We start from the raw sequence: 18,067 nt of genomic DNA on the forward strand, positions 1-18,067 counted from the left end.
CCCCTTTTAGCCCCGCCCCCCGTCTCACCGCCCCACGTCTCCATGCTGCAGAGCCCGCTGAGCGAATGAGCCACGAACGGAGCGATCCGGGCCAGGTCCCGGCTCCGGACCCGTGTGGCCAATAGGGATTGATGTGCGTCCCGGAACGTGGTGTCGGTCAGCAGCAGCCCCTGATGGGCCCGTAGGGCTCGAGCAAACCCCGACGGACCGTCACGCTGCAGCACCGAGCGCAGACCAGAGGGGGGGGGGCCTGGGGAAGGGGGGGGTTAAGGGGGGACATGGTGACCACAGAGCCCCCCCACAAGCACCTCCTGCCCCTAATATCACTACAGCCACCCCAAGCCCTCCCACCCCCCAATATTCCCCTCACCCCCCCCAACCCATAATACCCCCTCACCCTCTAATATCCACCCCACCCTCTAGTACCCCCCACCCCATAATACCCCCCCACCCCATAATACCCCCCCAACTCCTCCCACCCCCTAATATCCCCCCCCGCCCCCCCTGTCCTCTAATACACCCCCAACTCCCCCCAAGCCCCCCTGCCCCTAATATCACTCCAGCCACCCCAAGACCCCCACCCCTTATTACTCCTTACCCCTTATTACACTCTAATACCCCCCCCACCCCAAGCCCTCCTGCCCCCTAATATCCCCCCCACCCCCCCCACACCCTAATATCTCTCCCACCCCATAATACCCCCCCCACCCCCTAGTATCCCCCCACCCCCCCAAGCCCACCCACCCCCTAATATCCCCACAACCCCCCCCACATCTCTCCACCCCTCCCCACTCCCTCAAGCCCCCCATATCCCTCCAACCCCCCCTCCAACCCCTCAGCTCTCCCACCCCTCCAACCCCCCCCATCCACTCAGCCCCCCCCTCCAACCCCCACCCACATCCCCTCAGCCCCCCCCACCCCCTCATCACCCCCCCCCATCCCACCAACCCACCCCAACCCCCCACCCACATCCCTCCATCCCCCCCCCCCACTCCCCAAGCCCCCCCCACCTAGAAGAGAGCCCCACATTCTCCTCTGCCCCCCCCAGAGGATCCCATAGAACCCAAAACCCCCCCACTCACTCACCCATTGGCACTGGGGGGGGCACCGGTTCCACCAGCGCTGCTTTGGCCTTCACGGGGAGGGGGGTGCTGGGGCCGTTCACCATCACATGGCCTGGAACGAGGGGGGGGGCACAAGGTCAGTGTCCTGATCCCCAGGGACCCCCAATGATCCCCCCCCCCACCTCCCAGACCACCTCAAGACCCCCCCCCGCGCCCTTAAAGACCCCCCAATACCCCCTCCTAGACCCCCCCTGCCCCCTTTAAGACCCCCCTTACCCCCTTTAATGCCCCCCCCACACCCTCCTAGACCCCCCCTGCCCCTTCCAACACCCCACCTGCCCCCTCCAAGACCCCCCTACTTCCAAGACACCCCGCCTCCTCCAAGACCCCCTCTGCTCCTTCCCTGACCCCCCCGCCCCCTCCAAGATCCCCCCTGCCCCCTTTAAGACCCCCCTGCCCCCTCCGAGACCCCCATACCCCCTTTAAGACCCCCCCCCATTCAAGCCATCCCTCGGGACCCCCACCCAGGTAGTGGAGCAACTTCTGGGCCCGGTTCTGACTGGGCCGGAGATGGAACAGTTCCGGGTTCTCATCAATGAACTGAGTGTCCACGGCCCCCCCCAGGAACTGGGGATGAGCCAGGACGTTCTGCAGGAAGGGGATGTTGGTCTGCAATGGAAATGCCGTGAGCCATCCCAGCCCCACATCTCTGCCCCACAGCCCCATCCCAGCCCCACATCTCTGCCCCACAGCCCCATCCCAGCCCCACGTCTCTGCCCCCCCCCATCCCAACCCCACACCTCCCATTCTAGGGTCTCTGCACCCCCCTGAGCCTCATCCCAACCCCACACCCCCCACTTTGGGGTCTCTACACCCCCCTGAGCCCCATCCCAACCCTACACCCCCCCCACTTTGGGGTCTCTCCACCCCCCCCAACCCCACACCTCCCCCTTTGGGATCTCTGCACCCTCCTGAGCCCCATCCCAAGCCCACACCTCCCACTTTGGGGACTCCCCCCCCATCCCAGCCCCACAACACCCACTTTGGGGTCTCTCTCCCCCCCCACTCCCCATTCCAACCCCACACCTCCCACTTTGGGGTCATTGCAACCCCCCCCATCCATCCCAGTCCCCCACCCCCCCCTTTGGGGTCTCTCCACCCCCCCCATCCCAACCCCACACCTCCCACTCTGGGGTCTCTGCATCCCCCTGAGCCCCATCCCAACCCCACACCCCCCACTTTGGGGTCTCTCCACCCCCCCCAACCCCACACTTCCCCCTTTGGGATCTCTGCGCCCTCCTGAGCCCCATCCCAACCCCACACACCCCACTTTGGGGTCTCTGCCCCCCATCCCAACCCCACACCTCCCACTCTGGGGTCTCTACACCCCCTGAGCCCCATCCCAACCCCACACCCCTCACTTTGGGATCCCCCCCCATCCCAGCCCCCCAGCTCCCCCCTGTTGCCCCCCACCTTTACACCCCGGATCCTGAACTCAGCCAGCGCTCTGCTCATCTTTGCAGCCGCCGCGGGTTGGTCGGGTCCGTGAGCGATGACCTTCACCAGCAGCGAGTCGTAATGGGGTGAGATCAGGGCACCCTGGAAGGCCGAGGCTCCATCCAGGCGGATCCCCATCCCTTCCCCGCTGCGGAACACCTGCGGAAGGAGCCGACCCCATTAATCCCATAGGGCGGCCACCCGGCTCCGACCCCATTAATCCCATATAGCGGCCACCCGGCTCCGACCCCATTAATCCCATAGGGCGGCCACCCGGCTCCGACCCCATTAATCCCATATAGCGGCCACCCGGCTCCGACCCCATTAATCCCATAGGGCGGCCAACCGGCTCCGACCCCATTAATCCCATATAGCGGCCACCCGGCTCCACACCGCCCCCTTGTGGCCGCACGCGGTATGACACCCGCAGCCCATCCCCTATGGCCCCTATGAGGACCCTGTGGCACCGACAGCATCACACCAGCAACTGGGAACCCCATACAGACCCCACTGACCCCAACAGGACCCCCATACAGACCCCAGCAGGCCAACCATACAGACCCCAATAGGTCCCCATACAGACCCCACAGACCCCAATAGTTCCCCCCCCATATCCCACCTCGATGCCCCCCATACAGCCCCTACAGACCCCAATAGGTCCCCATACAGACCCCACAGACCCCAATAGTTTGCCCCCCCATACCCCACCTCGATGCCCCCCATACAGACCCCACAGACCCCAACAGGTCCCCATACAGACCCCAATATGTCCCCATACAGACCCCAATAAATCCCCATACAGACCCCACAGACCCGAATAGTTCCCCCATAGAGACCCCAATAGTTCCCTCATACAGACCCCAATAAATCCCCATACAGACCCCAACCGGTCCCCATTCAGACCCCAGTATGTCCCCATGCGGACCCCACAGACCCCAACAGTTCCCCCCCACAGACCCCGTAGCTCCCCATACAGATCCCACAGACCCCAGTAAGTCCCCATACAGCCCCCACAGACCCCAACAGGTCCCCATACATACCCCACAGACCCCAATATGTCCCCCATACAGACCCTAATCGATCCCCATACAGACCCCAATATGTCCCCATACAGACCCCACAAACCCCAATGGCTCCCCATACAGCCCCCACAGATCCCATAGATCCCCCCACAGACCCCAATAGCTCCCCATACAGACCCCAATAGCTCCCCATACAGACCCCATAGCTCCCCATACAGACCCCAATAGCTCCCCATACAGACCCCAACAGGTCCCCATACAGACCCCACAGACCCCAACAGGTCCCCATACAGCCCCCACAGACCCCATAGCTCCCCATACAGACCCCATAGTTCCCCATAGATCCCCCCAGCCCCCCATATCCCCCCCACCTCGATGCGTCCGGTGTCGGGCTGGAACCCCCGGGCCGGATCCTCGGTGGTGACCCGGCACTGAATGGCGCAGCCGTTCACCTGGATCCGGTTCTGCTGCAGACCCAGTTCGGGCAGGGACCGACCCGCAGCCACCAACAGCTGCGCCTGCACCAGTCCACCCTGCGGGGGGCACGGCCGGGTCAGGGCTATGGACCCCTATGGACCCCTATGGACCCCTATGGACCCCTATGGGCTATGGACCCCTATGGACCCCTAGGGACCCCTATGGGCTATGGACCCCTATGGACCCCTATGGACTATGGACCCCTATGGGCTATGGACCCCTATGGGCTATGGACCCCTATGGGGCTATGGGCTATGGACCCCTATGGACCCCTATGGACCCCTATGGGCTATGGACCCCTATGGACCCCCTTCATTGGGGTCTGGGTCCACCCTGCGGGGGGGCACGGCCATGTCAGGGGTATGGACCCCTATGGACCCCCATCACTGGGGTCTGGGTGACTCCAGCCATGTCAGGGGCTATGGACCCCTATGGGCTATGGACCCCTATGGACCCCCTTCATTGGGGTCTGGGTGACCCCCCACCCCATATCACCCATCCTGGGGAGGTGGGGGGGGGGCACGGCAATGTCAGGGGCTATGGACCCCTATGGACCCCCATCACTGGGGTCCGGGTCCACCCTGCAGGTAGGTGGGGGGGGCACGGCCATGTTAGGGGCTATGGACCCCTATGAACCCCCTTCATTGGGGTCTGGAGGACCCCCCACCCCGTATCACCCATCCTGAGGGGGATGGGGGGGGCACGGCCATGTTAGGGGCTATGGACCCCTATGGACCCCCATCATTGGGGTCTGGGTGACCCCGGCCATGTCAGGGGCTATGGACCCCCTTTATTGGGGTCTGGGTGTCCCCCCACCCCATATCACCCATCCTGGGGGCTCAATGCAGCCCCCACAACTAGAGATCCCCATCAGCAATGGGGAGCATCCCCATCACAGCAGCTCCCTGCCCCACTGCAGGCCTTTATGGGGACCCCCCCGCCAGGGACCCCCCCTAAAGACCCCCTTCAGGGACCCCCCATTGATCCCTCCAGGGGCCACCCCCCACGACTTCCCCAATGACCCCGCTCCCCAACGACCCCCCCCCACCAATGTCTCCCCCCAGGGACCCACCCAGGGAACCCCCTCCCCAGCGACCCCCCCAATAATGACCCCCCACAACGACCCCCCCTGGGACCCCCCCCCCCTCCATCAGCATCTCCCTGCCCCACTGCAGGCCTTTATGGGGACCCCTCCCCAACGACCCCCCCAGGGACCCCCCCAACGACACCCGCCCCAATAACCCCCTCCCAAGTGACTCCCCCCAGTGACCCCCTCCCTAATGACCCCCACAGGGACCCTTGCCAACGACCCCCCCAGGCCCGCCCCCCCCAATGGATCCCCCCCAGGGACCCTCCCCCTAATGATCCCCTCCAGGGACCTCCCCCCAAAGTCTCTCCCCATGGACCCCCCACCAGGGATCCCAACCCAAAGTCTCCCCCCATGGACCCCCCCCCTGGGACCCCCAGCCCCCCATCCTCACCCATATGATCCCCTGCCCCACTGCAGACCTTTATGGGGACCCCCCGGGACCCCCCCATGAATACCCGGTGATCTCCTCGGTGACGGTGTGCTCCACCTGCAGCCTCGAATTGACCTCAATGAAGTAATGTTTCCCATCCCGGTCCAGCAGGAACTCCACGGTCCCGGCGTTCTCGTAGCCCACCTGAGACCCCCCCCCCATTAACTTCAGTGTTGGGGAGGGGACACAAATGGGCCCCCCCCCCATTAACTTCAATGTTGGGGGGGGACACAAACAGGGCTGGGGACCCCCCCCCAATTAACTTCAATGCGGGAAAGGGGGACCCACAAACAGGGACAGGGACCCCCCCCTTATTTTATGGCTCCTACCAACCCCCCCCATTAACTTCAGTGTTGGGGAGGGGACACAAATAGGGACGGGGACTCCCCCCCCCTATTTTAGGGCTCCTGATGGGGTCCACACAATGCTCTGCCCCCCCCCCCCCATCCCAACCCCACAACCCCCACATTGGGGTCTCTCTCCCCCCCCCATCCCAACCCCACACCTCAGCCCCCCCCATCTCAATCCCCCCCTCTCCTCCCCTGCCATCCCCCCCACTTTGGGGTCTCTTCCCCCCCCCCCATTATCCCCATCTTTCCCCCCATCCCATCCCAACCCCACAACCCCCACTTTGGGATCTCTTTCCCCCCTGTCCCCCCCGCTTAGGGGTCTCTGCCCCCCATCCCAGCCCCACACCTCCCACTTAGGGGTCTCATTGTCCCCCCCCCACTTAGGGGTCTCTCTCCCCCCACCACCCATCCAACCCCCAACCCTCCCCACTTTGGGGTCTCTTTCGCCCCTGTCCCCCCCACATTGGGGTCTGTGCCCCCCATCCCAGCCCCACGCCCCCCACTTATGGGTCTCATTGTCCTGTCCCCCCCCACTTAGGGGGTCTCTTCCCCCGCCCACCCATCCAACCCCCCCCCCCCCCCACTTAGGGGTCTCTCTCCCCCACTGCCCATCCAACCGCCCCCCACTTTGGGGTCTCTTTCCCCCTGTCCCCCCAACTTAGGGGTGTCTGCCCCCCATCCCAGCCCCACACCCCCACTTAGGGGTTTCATTGTCTCCCCCCCACTTAGGGGTCTCTCCCCCCCACCGCCCATCCAAACCCCCCCAATTTGGGGTCTCTTTCCCCACTGTCACCCCACTTTGGGGACTCTTTCCCCACTGTCCCCTCCACTTAGAGTTCTGTGCCCCCCATCCCAGCCCCACACCCCCCCACTTAGGGGTCTCATTGTCCCGTCCCCCCCCCACTTTGGGGTCTCTTTCCCCCCTGTCCCCCCCCATTGTATCTGTGCCCCCCACCTGCTGTGCGATGCTGACGGCGTCGTGTGCCAGCCGCGCTCTGAGCTGTGGGTCCAGCTGCGCCGCGGGCGCGATCTCCACGACCTTCTGATGGCGGCGCTGGATGGAGCAGTCGCGCTCGTAAAGGTGAACCACGTTCCCGTGCTTGTCCCCTATGGGGGGACGGGGGGACACAGGTGAGAGACCCCGGGTTGGGGGGCACAGACACATAATGGGCCTCTGTGTGCTGCCATGCAGGCACACAGCCCCATAGCCACAACCCCCAGCCCCATAGCCACAGACCCCAGCCCCATAGCCATGGACCCCATCCCAGCCCCATAGCCACAACCCCATCCCAGCCCCACAGCCACGATCCCCATCCCAGCCCCATAGCCATGATTCCCATCCCAGCCCCATAGCCATGGCCCCATCCCAGCCCCATAGCCATGACCCCATCCCAGCCCCATAGCCATGATTCCCATCCCAGCCCCATAGCCATGACCCCATCCCAGGCCCATAGCCATGGCCCCATCCCAGGCCCATAGCCATGACCCCCATCCCAGCCCCATAGCCATGATCCCCATCCCAGCCCCATAGCCACAGCCTCATCCCAGCCCCATAGCCACGGCCCCATCCCAGCCCCATAGCCATGACCCCATCCCAGCCCCATAGCCATGACCCCATCCCAGCCCCATAGCCATGATCCTCATCCCAGCCCCATAGCCATGGCCACATCCCAGCCCCATATCCATGGCCCCATCCCAACCCCATAGCCATGGCCCCATCCCAGCCCCATAGCCATGATCCTCATCCCAGCCCCATAGCCACAGCCCCATCCCAGCCCCATAGCCATGACCCACCCAGCCCCACATACCCAGGATCTGGACCTCGATGTGCCGCGGGCGCTCAATGAGTTTCTCTACGAACAGAGCCCCGTCCCCAAACGCAGCCAAAGCCTCCGAGGAGGCGCGGGAGAAACTCTCCTCCAGCTCCTAATTATGGGGGGGGGGCACAGACATAGAGCCCAGCTGACCCCAAAGCCCCCCACCATAAAGCCCCCAGATCCCCAGGACCCCCCACAGGACCTTGATCTCCCCCCATAGGACCCAGATCCCTCCCATAGGACTCAGTTCCCCCCCCAAAACCCAGACCCCCCACCAGGACCCGGTTCACCCCCCCAGGACCCAGATCCCACCCTGCCCCCCAGGACCCAGATCCCCCCCATAGAACCTGATTCCACCCCCCAGGACCCAGTTCCCCCATAGGACCCAAATCCCCCCCAGGACCCAGATCCCCCCCAGGTTCCAGATCCCCCCCCCCCACAGGACCTGGACCTCCCCCCACAGGACCCAGATCCCCCCCCACCCCAGGACCCAAATCCCCCCTAAGATCTGGATCCCCCCGACAGTAACCAGACCCCCCCAGGACCCGGTTCCCCTGCCAGGACCCAGTTCCCCCCCGTAGGACCCAGTTCCCCCCCATAGGACCCAAATCCCCCCCCCAGGTTCCAGATCCCCCCCTCAGGACCTGCATCACCCCACAGAGGACCCAGATGCCCCCCCAAGACCCGGTTCCCCCCCACAGGATCCTGATCCCCCCCCAGGTCCCCAGATCCAGGTCCCAGAACCCCCCCAGGACCTGGATCCCCCCCCCCAGGACCCAGATCACCCCCCATAGGACCTGGTTCCCCCCCCCAGGATCCTGATCCGCCTCCCCAGGTCCCAGAACCCCCCCAGAACCCAGATCACCCCCCATAGGACCCAGATGCCCCCCGCCAGGACCCAGATCCCCCCAATAGGACCAAGTTCCCCCCCATAGAACCTGATTCCCCCCACAGGACCCAGATCCCTCCCATAGGACCCAGTTCTCCACCCAGCCCCCCAAAATCCCAGTTCTCCCCCCCCCCCGAACCCAAATCCCCCCCAGGTCCCAGATCCAGGTACCCCCCATAACACCCCCCTAAAGCTCAACCCCCCCATAACACTCCCCTATAGGACCCCCCCATAACACCCCCCTATAGGACCCCCCCCAACACCCCCAATAGCCCCCCCCATTTCATTACCTGTGGCCCCCTCACAGCTCTCATCCCGCGCCCCCCCCTCCATGTGCTGCCTTGAAGATGATGGGGAACCCGACTTGTGCAGCGAAGTCCTGAGCTTCAGCCAACGACGCCACAGGAGACGACGTCCCCGGGACCACCGGGACCCCTGGGGGGCACCATGGACGTCAATGACACCCCATAGACCCACACAGCCCCCCATAGCCCCCCATAACCCCCCATAGCTCCCCACAGCCCCCCATAGCCCCCAATAACCCTAGACCCCAAACCCCCCATAGCACCCCATAACTCCTCTTCCAATAACCCCCTCCATACCCCTAAAATATCGCCCACATCCCCCCCATAACCCCCCATATCCACCCATGTCCCCCCACATATGCCCCCATATCCCCCACACAAGCCCCCCCCATCCCCCCATATCCCCCCCCATCATCCCATACCTCCCCATATCATTCCACATCCCCCCCCCACACCCCCGTATATTCCCCCCATACCCCCCATCATATCCACCCATATCCCCCCACATATGCCCCCCATAACCCCATATCCCCCCCAGCCCCCCCCACATCCCCCATACCACTCCATACCCTCCCATATTCCCCCCATAACCCCCCATATCCACACATAACCCCCATATCCCCCCCATAACCCCCCATATCCCCCTCACGTCCCCCCATTCCCCCCCATATCCCCCCAGTTCCCCTCATATGCCCCCATAACCCCCCACGTCCCCCCAACCCCCTCATGCCACTCCATATCCCCCCCCACACCCGCATAGCCCCTCATACTCCCCCATATCCCCCCCATATCACTCCATATCCCCCCATAATCCCCCATAACCCTCCATCATCCCCTCCCCACATCCTCACCCCTCCGCCCCATAACTCTCCATATCCCCTCCATCTCCCCCCATAACCCCCCAATCCCCACCATCTGCCCCCCATACCCCCCACATGACCCCATAACCCCCCATATCCCCCCTCATACCCCTCTCCCATCCCCCCCCCATCCTCCCCCATACCCCCCCCATAACCCCCCTTGTATCCCCGCATATCCCTCCCATATGATCCCACAAACCCCCATCCCCCCACATATGACCCTATAACCCCCCACACCCCCCCCACATCCCCTCATACCCCTCCATATCCCTGCCATACACCAACATATCCCCCCCATATACCTCCCATATCCAACCCCATACCCCCCATATCCCCCCATAACTCCCCCATACACCCCCAAAATCCCCCCATAACACTCCCATCCCCACATCCCTCCCCCATAACTCCCCACCACCCCCCATAACCCCCCTATCCCCCCACATATGCCCCCATAACCCCCCCACATCCCCCCTTACCATATCCCCCCCATACCCCCCCATAACCCCCTCATATGACCCCATAACCCCCCAAAATCCCCCCATCCCCCCCCATAACACCCCCTATTCCCACATCCCTCCCCCATAACCCCCCATAATCCCCCCCATAACCCCCCTATCCCCCCCACATATGCCCCCATAACCCCCCCACATCCCCCCTTACCATATCCCCCCCCATATGACCCCATAACCCCCCTTAGCCCCCCATACCCCCCCCACATCCCCCCATACCCTTCCATATCCCTGCCATACAAAACCATATCCCCCCGATATACCTCCCATATCCAACCCCATCCCCCCCATATCTCCCATCCCCCCCATCAATCCCCCCATCCCCCCCATAACACCCCTATCCCCACATCCCTCCCCCATAACCCCCCATAATTCCCCCCATAACCCCCCTATCCCCCCACATATGCCCCCATAAACCCCCACATCCCCCCTTACCATATCCCCCCCCATACCCCCCCATATGACCCCATAACCCCCCTTAGCCCCCCATAATCCACCCCATCGCCCCCATCACCCCCCATATCCCCCCCCCATCCCACCAGCAGCGATGGCGATCCCTCTGGCTTCCACTTTATCTCCCATTTTGCGGACCACCTCCGGGGGGGGTCCCACAAATCGCACCCCCGCATCGACGCAGGCCTGGGCGAAGTCAGCCCGCTCCGACAGGAACCCGTAACCGGGGTGGATGGCGTCCACCCCGTTCTCCTATAGGGGAAGCACGGGGGTCTCAACTCAGGGGATGGGGGGGGGAGGTAAAGGGGGAAGGGGGGGATTATGGGGGGGGTGGGGGGGTTATGGGGGGTGTTATGGGAGGTGTGAGGGGGTACGAGGGGATATAGGGGGACATGGGGGGATATGGGGTGATATAGGGGGGGTATGGGGGGATATGGGGGGGGTTGGGGGGGTATGGGGGGATATGGGGGGGTTGGGGGGTCATGGGGGGATTATGGGGTTGGGGGGGGATGGGGGGGATGGGGGGAGGAAAAGGGGATAGGAGGGAAGGAGAGGATTATGGGGGGATGGGGGGTGTTATGGGGGGTGTTATGGGGGGTGTGAGGGTTATGGGGGGATATGGGGTGATATAGGGGGAGTATGGGGGGATATGGGAGGTGGGGGTGGAGGAAGAGGGGGAAGGGAGGGGAATAGGGGGGGTTATGGGGGGATGATGGGGTTGGGGGGTGATGGGGGAGGGAAAAGGGGATGGGGGAGGGTTGGGAAGGTTATGGGGGGGTTATGGGGGGTCTGAGGGTTATGGGGGGGATATAGGGGGGCATGGGGGGATATGGGGGTATGGGGGGGATATGGGGTGATATAGGGGGGTATGGGGGGTATATGGGAGATGGGGGGTGGAGGAAAAGAGGGAAGGGGGGGGAATAGGGGGGTTATGGGGGGATTATGGGGTTGGGGGGGATGGGGGGAGGAAAAGGGGATGGGGGGGAAGGGGAGGGTTATGGGGGGGGGTTGGGGGGGTTATGGGGGGTGTGAGGGGTATGGGGGGGGATATAGGGGGACATGGGGGGATATGGGGTGATATAGGGGGGGTATGGGGGGATATGGGGGGTGTAGGAAAAGGGGGAAGATGAATAGGGGGGTTATGGGAGGATTATGGGGTTGGGGGGGGATGGAGGGATATAGAGGGGTATGGGGGGATATGGGGGAAGGAAAAGGGGGAAGGGGACGGAATGGGGGGTTATTGGGGTTAGGAGGGGTGTGAGGGGATATGGGGGGGGAAGGGGGGTGATGGGGGTGTTATGGGGGGGTATGGGGGGGATATGGGAGGTGGGGGGGAGGAAAAGCGGGAAGGGGGGGAGGGGGGGTTATGGGGGGGTTATGGGGGTGTGAGGGAGTATGGGGGGAATATGGGGTGAATATAGGGGGATATGGGGGGATATGGGGGAAGGAAAAGGGGGAAGGGGGAGGATGACGGTGTTATGGGGGGGGTTATGGGGGGGGTGTGAGGGGGGAAAGGGAAAAAGGGGGAAGGGGTGAAAGCGAGTAATGGGGGGGAATAGGGGGAGAGGGTTGGAAGGGGGTACCCACACCCCACAGACCCACAAGCATCCCCTCCCCCCCCACCCCATAGACACCCCAAGAGTCCCCCCCCACCCCATAGACCCCCAAGATTTTCCCCTCAACCCCACAGACCCCCCAGTTTTCCCCCACACACCCCAGACCCCTTCCCCCACTACCTTCACCCACCACCCCATAGACCCCACCCTCACCCACCACCCCATAGACCCCTCCCCACCCCCTCCCCATAGACCCCTCCCCCCCACCCATATCCCATAGATACCACCCACCCCATAGACCACCCCCCTCCCTCCCCACCCCACAGACCCACAAGCGTCCCCTCCCCCCCATCCCATAGACCCCCCAGTTTTCCCACACACACCCCAGACCCCTCCCACCCCACCCTCACCCACCACCCCATAGACCCCTCCCCCCCACCCACATCCCATAGATCCCACCCACCCCATAGACCACACCCCTCCCTCCCCACCCCACAGACCCCCAGGTTCCCCCACCCCATACACCCCCAAGCGTCACCCCCCTCCCACCCCATAGACCCCCCCGCTACCCCCACCCCACAGACCCCCCAGTAGCCCACCCTGGCCACTCATATGATATCAGGGACATACAGGTAGGCCTGGATGGGGGGCAGCCCCCTCCCCACCAGGTAGGCCTCATCCCTACCACCACCCCACAGACCCCCAAGCTTTCCCCTCTCCCACCCCACCCCATAGACCCCCAACCATCCCCCCCACCCCACAGACCCCCCAGCAGCCCACCCTGGCCACTCGTATGATGTCGGGGACGTGCAGGTAGGCCTGGACGGGGGGCAGCCCCCTCCCCACCAGGTAGGCCTCATCCGCCTTCTGTCTGTGCATCTGCCCCGTGTCCTGCTCCGAGTACACGGCCACCGTGCGCAGCCCCAGCTCCGTGCAGGCCCGGAACACGCGGATGGCGATCTCACCTACGGGATATAGGGTGTCCCATATGGGATATGGGGGATATGGGGGGTCCTATATGTGGAATAGGGGATATAGGGGGTCCCATATGGGATATGATGGGATATGGGGGTCCTATATGGGATATGATGGGATATAGGGGTCCTATATGGGATATGGGGGGTCCTATATGGGAAATAGGGGATATAGGGGGTCCTATATGGGATATGATGGGATATGGGGGGTCCTATATGGGATATTGGGGATATGGGGGGTCCTATATGGGATATGGAGGATATGGGGGGTCCTATATGAGATATGTGGTGTCCTATATGGGATATGGGGGATATGTGAGGTCCTATATGGGATATGGGGGGTCCTATATGGGATATGGGGGGTCCTATATGGGATATGGGGCATTCCATACGGGATATGTGAGGTCCTATATGGGATATGGGGCGTTCTATATGGGATATGTGGGTCCTATATGGGATATGGGGGATATGGGGGGTCCTATATGGGATATGGGGCATTCCATATGGGATATGTGAGGTCTTATATGGGATATGGGGCGTTATATATGGGATATGTGGGGTCCTATATGGGATATGGGGGGTCCTATATGGGATATGGGGGGTCCTATATGGGATATGGGGCGTTATATATGGGATATGTGGGGTCCTATATGGGATATGGGGGGTCCTATATGGGATATGGGGTGTACCATATGGTATATGGGGTGTCCTATATGGGAAATAAAGGGATATGGGGTGTTCTATACAGAAAATGGGGGATATGGGGTGTCCTATATGGGAAACAGGGGACATAAGGGATCCAATATGGGATATGGGGTTTTCTATATGGAATATGGGAGATATGTGGTGTCCCATATGGGATATGGGGTGTCCTATATGGGAAATAGGGGGATAGCACACGGCCACCGTGTGCAGCCCCAGGTCCGTGCAGGCCCGGAACACGCGGATGGCGATCTATATGGGATATGGGGGGTCCTATATGGGATATGGGGGGATATAGGATATCCCATATGGGAAATAGGGGGATATGGGGTGTCCCATAAGGGAAAGGGGGATATGGGGTGTCCTATATGGGGAATAGGTGATATAGGGGGTCCTATATGGGATATGGGGGGTCCTATATGGGAAAGGGGGATATGGGGGTCCTATATGGGATATGGGGTGTTCTATGTGGGAAATAAGGGGATATGGGGGGTCCTGTATGAGATATGGGGGGTCCTATATGGGATATGGGGTGTCCTATATGGGAAATAGGGTGTCCTATATGGGATATGGGGGATATGGGATGTCCTATATAGGATATGGGGGGTCCTATATGAGATATGGGGGGATGTGGGGGGTCCTATATGGGATATGGGAGGTCCCATATGGGATATGGGGTGTCCTATATGGGAAATAAGGGGATATGGGGCGTCCTATATGGGATATGGGGGGATATGGGGGATCCCATATGGGAAACGGGATGTCCTATATGGGAAATAGGGGGATAGCACATGGCCACTGTGTGCAGCCCCAGCTCCGTGCAGGCCCGGAACACACGGATGGCGATCTCACCTACGGGATATAGGGGGATATGGGGGGTCCTATATGGGAAATAGGGGGATATGGGGTGTCCTATATGGGATATGGGGTGTCCTATATGGGAAAGGGGGATATGGGGTGTCCTATATGGGATATGGGGTGTCCTATATGGGAAAGGGGGATATGGGGTGTCCTATACGGGATATGGGGGATAAGGGCCAAAGAGGGGGGGAGGGGGGTGACAGGGCCAAAGATGGAGGTGGACCCAGGACAAAATAGGGGGACCCAGGGTCAAAGGGGGTGATATAAGGGCAAAGTGGGGGGGGGATCCAGGGCCAAAGGGGGGGACCCAGGGCCAAAGTGTGGGGGACACAGGGCCAAAGGGGGGGGGGGATCTAGGGCCAAAGGGGGGACCCAGAGCCATTGGGGGGGGACCCAGGGCCCCATTGGACGTGAGGGGCCCCAGAGGACATCAGAGGGGACCAAGGGGACCCAGAGCCCCCCACTCACCTCTATTGGCCACCAGCACCTTGCGGATGGGCTGGCAGCTGGCAGAGCGCACGGAGCCGGGGGGGCCCCCCAATAAACGGAGCCTCCAGACCCCCAAGAGGGCCCGACCCCCACGGGGGACACACAGCTGCGACATCTGAATTGGGGGGGGGGGACACAAAGGGACGGCGATCACAACCCTTAGATGTGCCAGCAGAGAATCCCTCGCCACCTTTCCCCCACTGCCCCCTGGCCCCAGGGAGCCCAACCCCTGTGGGGCTGGCAGAGTGTGGTACCAGCCCACCCCCGTCCCCTTAACAGAAGGGATCCTGACGCCCACCTTTGCCCTACTGCCCCCTGACCTGAAACGTACACAACCACTATAAGAGCCACAGGAGAATCTCTGCCCTCCCCCCATCCATTCCCAGAAGGGGCCTCAGAGCCCTCTGACCTCCCCTAAAACAAGCACAACCCCATAGGAGACAGCAGAGAATCCCCTCCTCCTGTATAAAAGGGCCTCAGACCTACCTCAGTGCCCTCTAACCCCCCATTAAAACAAGCACAACCCTATAGCAGACAGCAGAGAATCCCCTCCTCCTGCACAAATAGGCCTCAGGGCTCCATCTGACCCCCCCATTACAAGCACAACCCCATAGCAGACAGCAGAGAATCCCCTCCTGCACAAAAGGGCCTCAGGGCTCCATCCAACCCCCCCTATAACCAGCACAGCCCTATAGCAGACAGCAGAGAATCCTCCCATGCACAAAAGGGCCTCAGGGCTCCATCTGACCCCCCAATAACAAGTACAACCCTATAGCAGACAGCAGAGAATCCCTTCATCCTGTACAAAAGGGCCTCAGGGCTCCATCTGCCCCCCCCCATAACAAGCACAACCCCATATTAGACAGCAGAGAATCCCCTCCTGAATAAAAGGGCTTCAGGGCTCCATCAGTGCCCTCTGACCACCCCTAAAACAAGCACAACCCCATAGCAGACAGCAGAGAATCCCTTCAACCTGTACAAAAGAGCCTCAGGGCTCCATCTGACCCCCCCTATAACCAGCACAACCCTATAGGAGACAGCAGAGAATCCCCCCCTGCACAAAAGGGCCTCAGGGCTCCATCTGACCCCCCTATAACCAGCACAACCCCATAGTAGACAGCAGAGAATCCCTTCATCCTATATAAAAGGGCCTCAGGGCTCCATCTGACCCCGCTATAACAAGTACAACCCTATAGGAGACAACAGAGAATCCCCTCCTCCTGCACAAATAGGCCTCAGGGCTCCATCTGCCCCCCCCCATAACAAGTAAAACCCCATATTAGACAGCAGAGAATCCCTTCATCCTGTACAAAAGAGCCTCAGGGCTCCATCTGACCCCCCCTATAACCAGCACAGCCCCATAGCAGACAGCAGAGAATCCCCTCCTGAATAAAAGGGCTTCAGGGCTCCATCAGTGCCCCCTTTAACCAGCACAGCCCCATAGCAGACAGCAGAGAATCCCCTTCTCTTTTCTTTGTGCCCCGTCCCAATCCACGTTCCCCCGCCCCCCATCGCAGCCAATTAACACGGGCCCAGCCTCATTAACAAGCAGCAGGAGCTGGGCTCATTAACAGAGCCGGGCTGAGCGCCACACCAGCTCCTCTCTTGCACAAGCGTCCTTTGCACACACACCCTTGCACAACCCTCCCCCTTGCACGAGCTCCCCTTGCACACACACCCCTTACAGACTCACCCTTACACAAGCTCCCTTTGCACACCCCTCTTTGCATGAACTCCCCTTGCACAACCCCCCTTGCACACACACCATGCACAACCCCCCCCTTTGCACACCCTTTTGCATGACCCCTCCTTTGCACACCCGCTCTTGCACACACACACCCATTGCACACACACCCCTTTGCACACCCCCATTTGCACACACCCCATTGCACACCCCCCTTTGCACACCCCTTTGCACGAGCTCCCCTTACATAATCCCCCCCCTTTGCACACACCCCATTGCACAACCCCCCCTTTGCACACCCCCTCTTGCACACACACCCCTTTGCACAACTCCTTTGCACGAGCTCCCCTTGCACAATCCCCCCCTTTGCACACACACCCTTGCACAACCCCCCTTGCACACACCCCCATTTGCACACCCCCCTTTGCACACACCCCCCTTTGCACACACCCCCCTTTGCACAACTCCTTTGCACGAGCTCCCCTTGCACAATCCCCCCCTTTGCACACACCCCCTTTGCAACCCCCCTTTGCACACCCTTTTGCATGACCCCCCCCTTTGCACACCCCCCTTTGCACGAGCTCCCCTTGCACAATACCCCCCTTTGCACACCCTTTCTTGCACACTCCCCCTTTGCACACCCCCCTTGCACGAGCTCCCCTTGCACACACACACACACACACACACCCCTTTGCACACACCCCCTGCACAACCCCCCCCTTTGCACACCCCCTTTGCACACACCCCCTTTGCACAACTCCTTTGCACGAGCTCCCCTTGCACAATCCCCCCCCTTTGCACACACTCCCTGCACAACCCCCCCCTTTGCACACCCTTTTGCATGACCCCCCCCTTTGCACACCCCCCTTTGCACGAGCTCCCCTTGCACAATCCCCCCATTTGCACACACCCCTTGCACACACACCCCTTTGCACACCCCCTTTGCACGAGCTCCCCTTGCACACACACACACCCTTTTGCACACACGTGTTCCTCCTCTTGCACGCTCCTTGCACGCCCCCCCCCCCCCCCCCCCGG

General features: G+C 61.9%; 1 protein-coding gene across 1 annotated transcript in view; it reads right to left on the minus strand.

The window, feature by feature from the left end:
• Positions 1-15,460, minus strand: part of LOC107322892 (pyruvate carboxylase, mitochondrial) — a 24,267-nt gene extending 8,807 nt beyond the window's left edge. Inside the window, 14 exon segments of the mRNA XM_085520651.1 lie at positions 29-250; positions 1,087-1,176; positions 1,589-1,733; positions 2,538-2,720; positions 3,955-4,116; position 5,412; positions 5,606-5,724; positions 6,886-7,037; positions 7,739-7,856; positions 8,927-8,955; positions 8,958-9,071; positions 10,850-11,015; positions 13,100-13,284; positions 15,325-15,460. Of these exon segments, the coding sequence (XP_085376777.1) occupies positions 29-250; positions 1,087-1,176; positions 1,589-1,733; positions 2,538-2,720; positions 3,955-4,116; position 5,412; positions 5,606-5,724; positions 6,886-7,037; positions 7,739-7,856; positions 8,927-8,955; positions 8,958-9,071; positions 10,850-11,015; positions 13,100-13,284; positions 15,325-15,460 (1,822 nt within the window).
• Between the last annotated feature and the right edge of the window lie 2,607 nt (positions 15,461-18,067).

The sequence above is a fragment of the Coturnix japonica genome, chromosome 20, assembly GCF_054131305.1.
Source record: "Coturnix japonica strain WE chromosome 20, WE-NBRP24, whole genome shotgun sequence".
Lineage (NCBI taxonomy): Eukaryota > Metazoa > Chordata > Aves > Galliformes > Phasianidae > Coturnix > Coturnix japonica.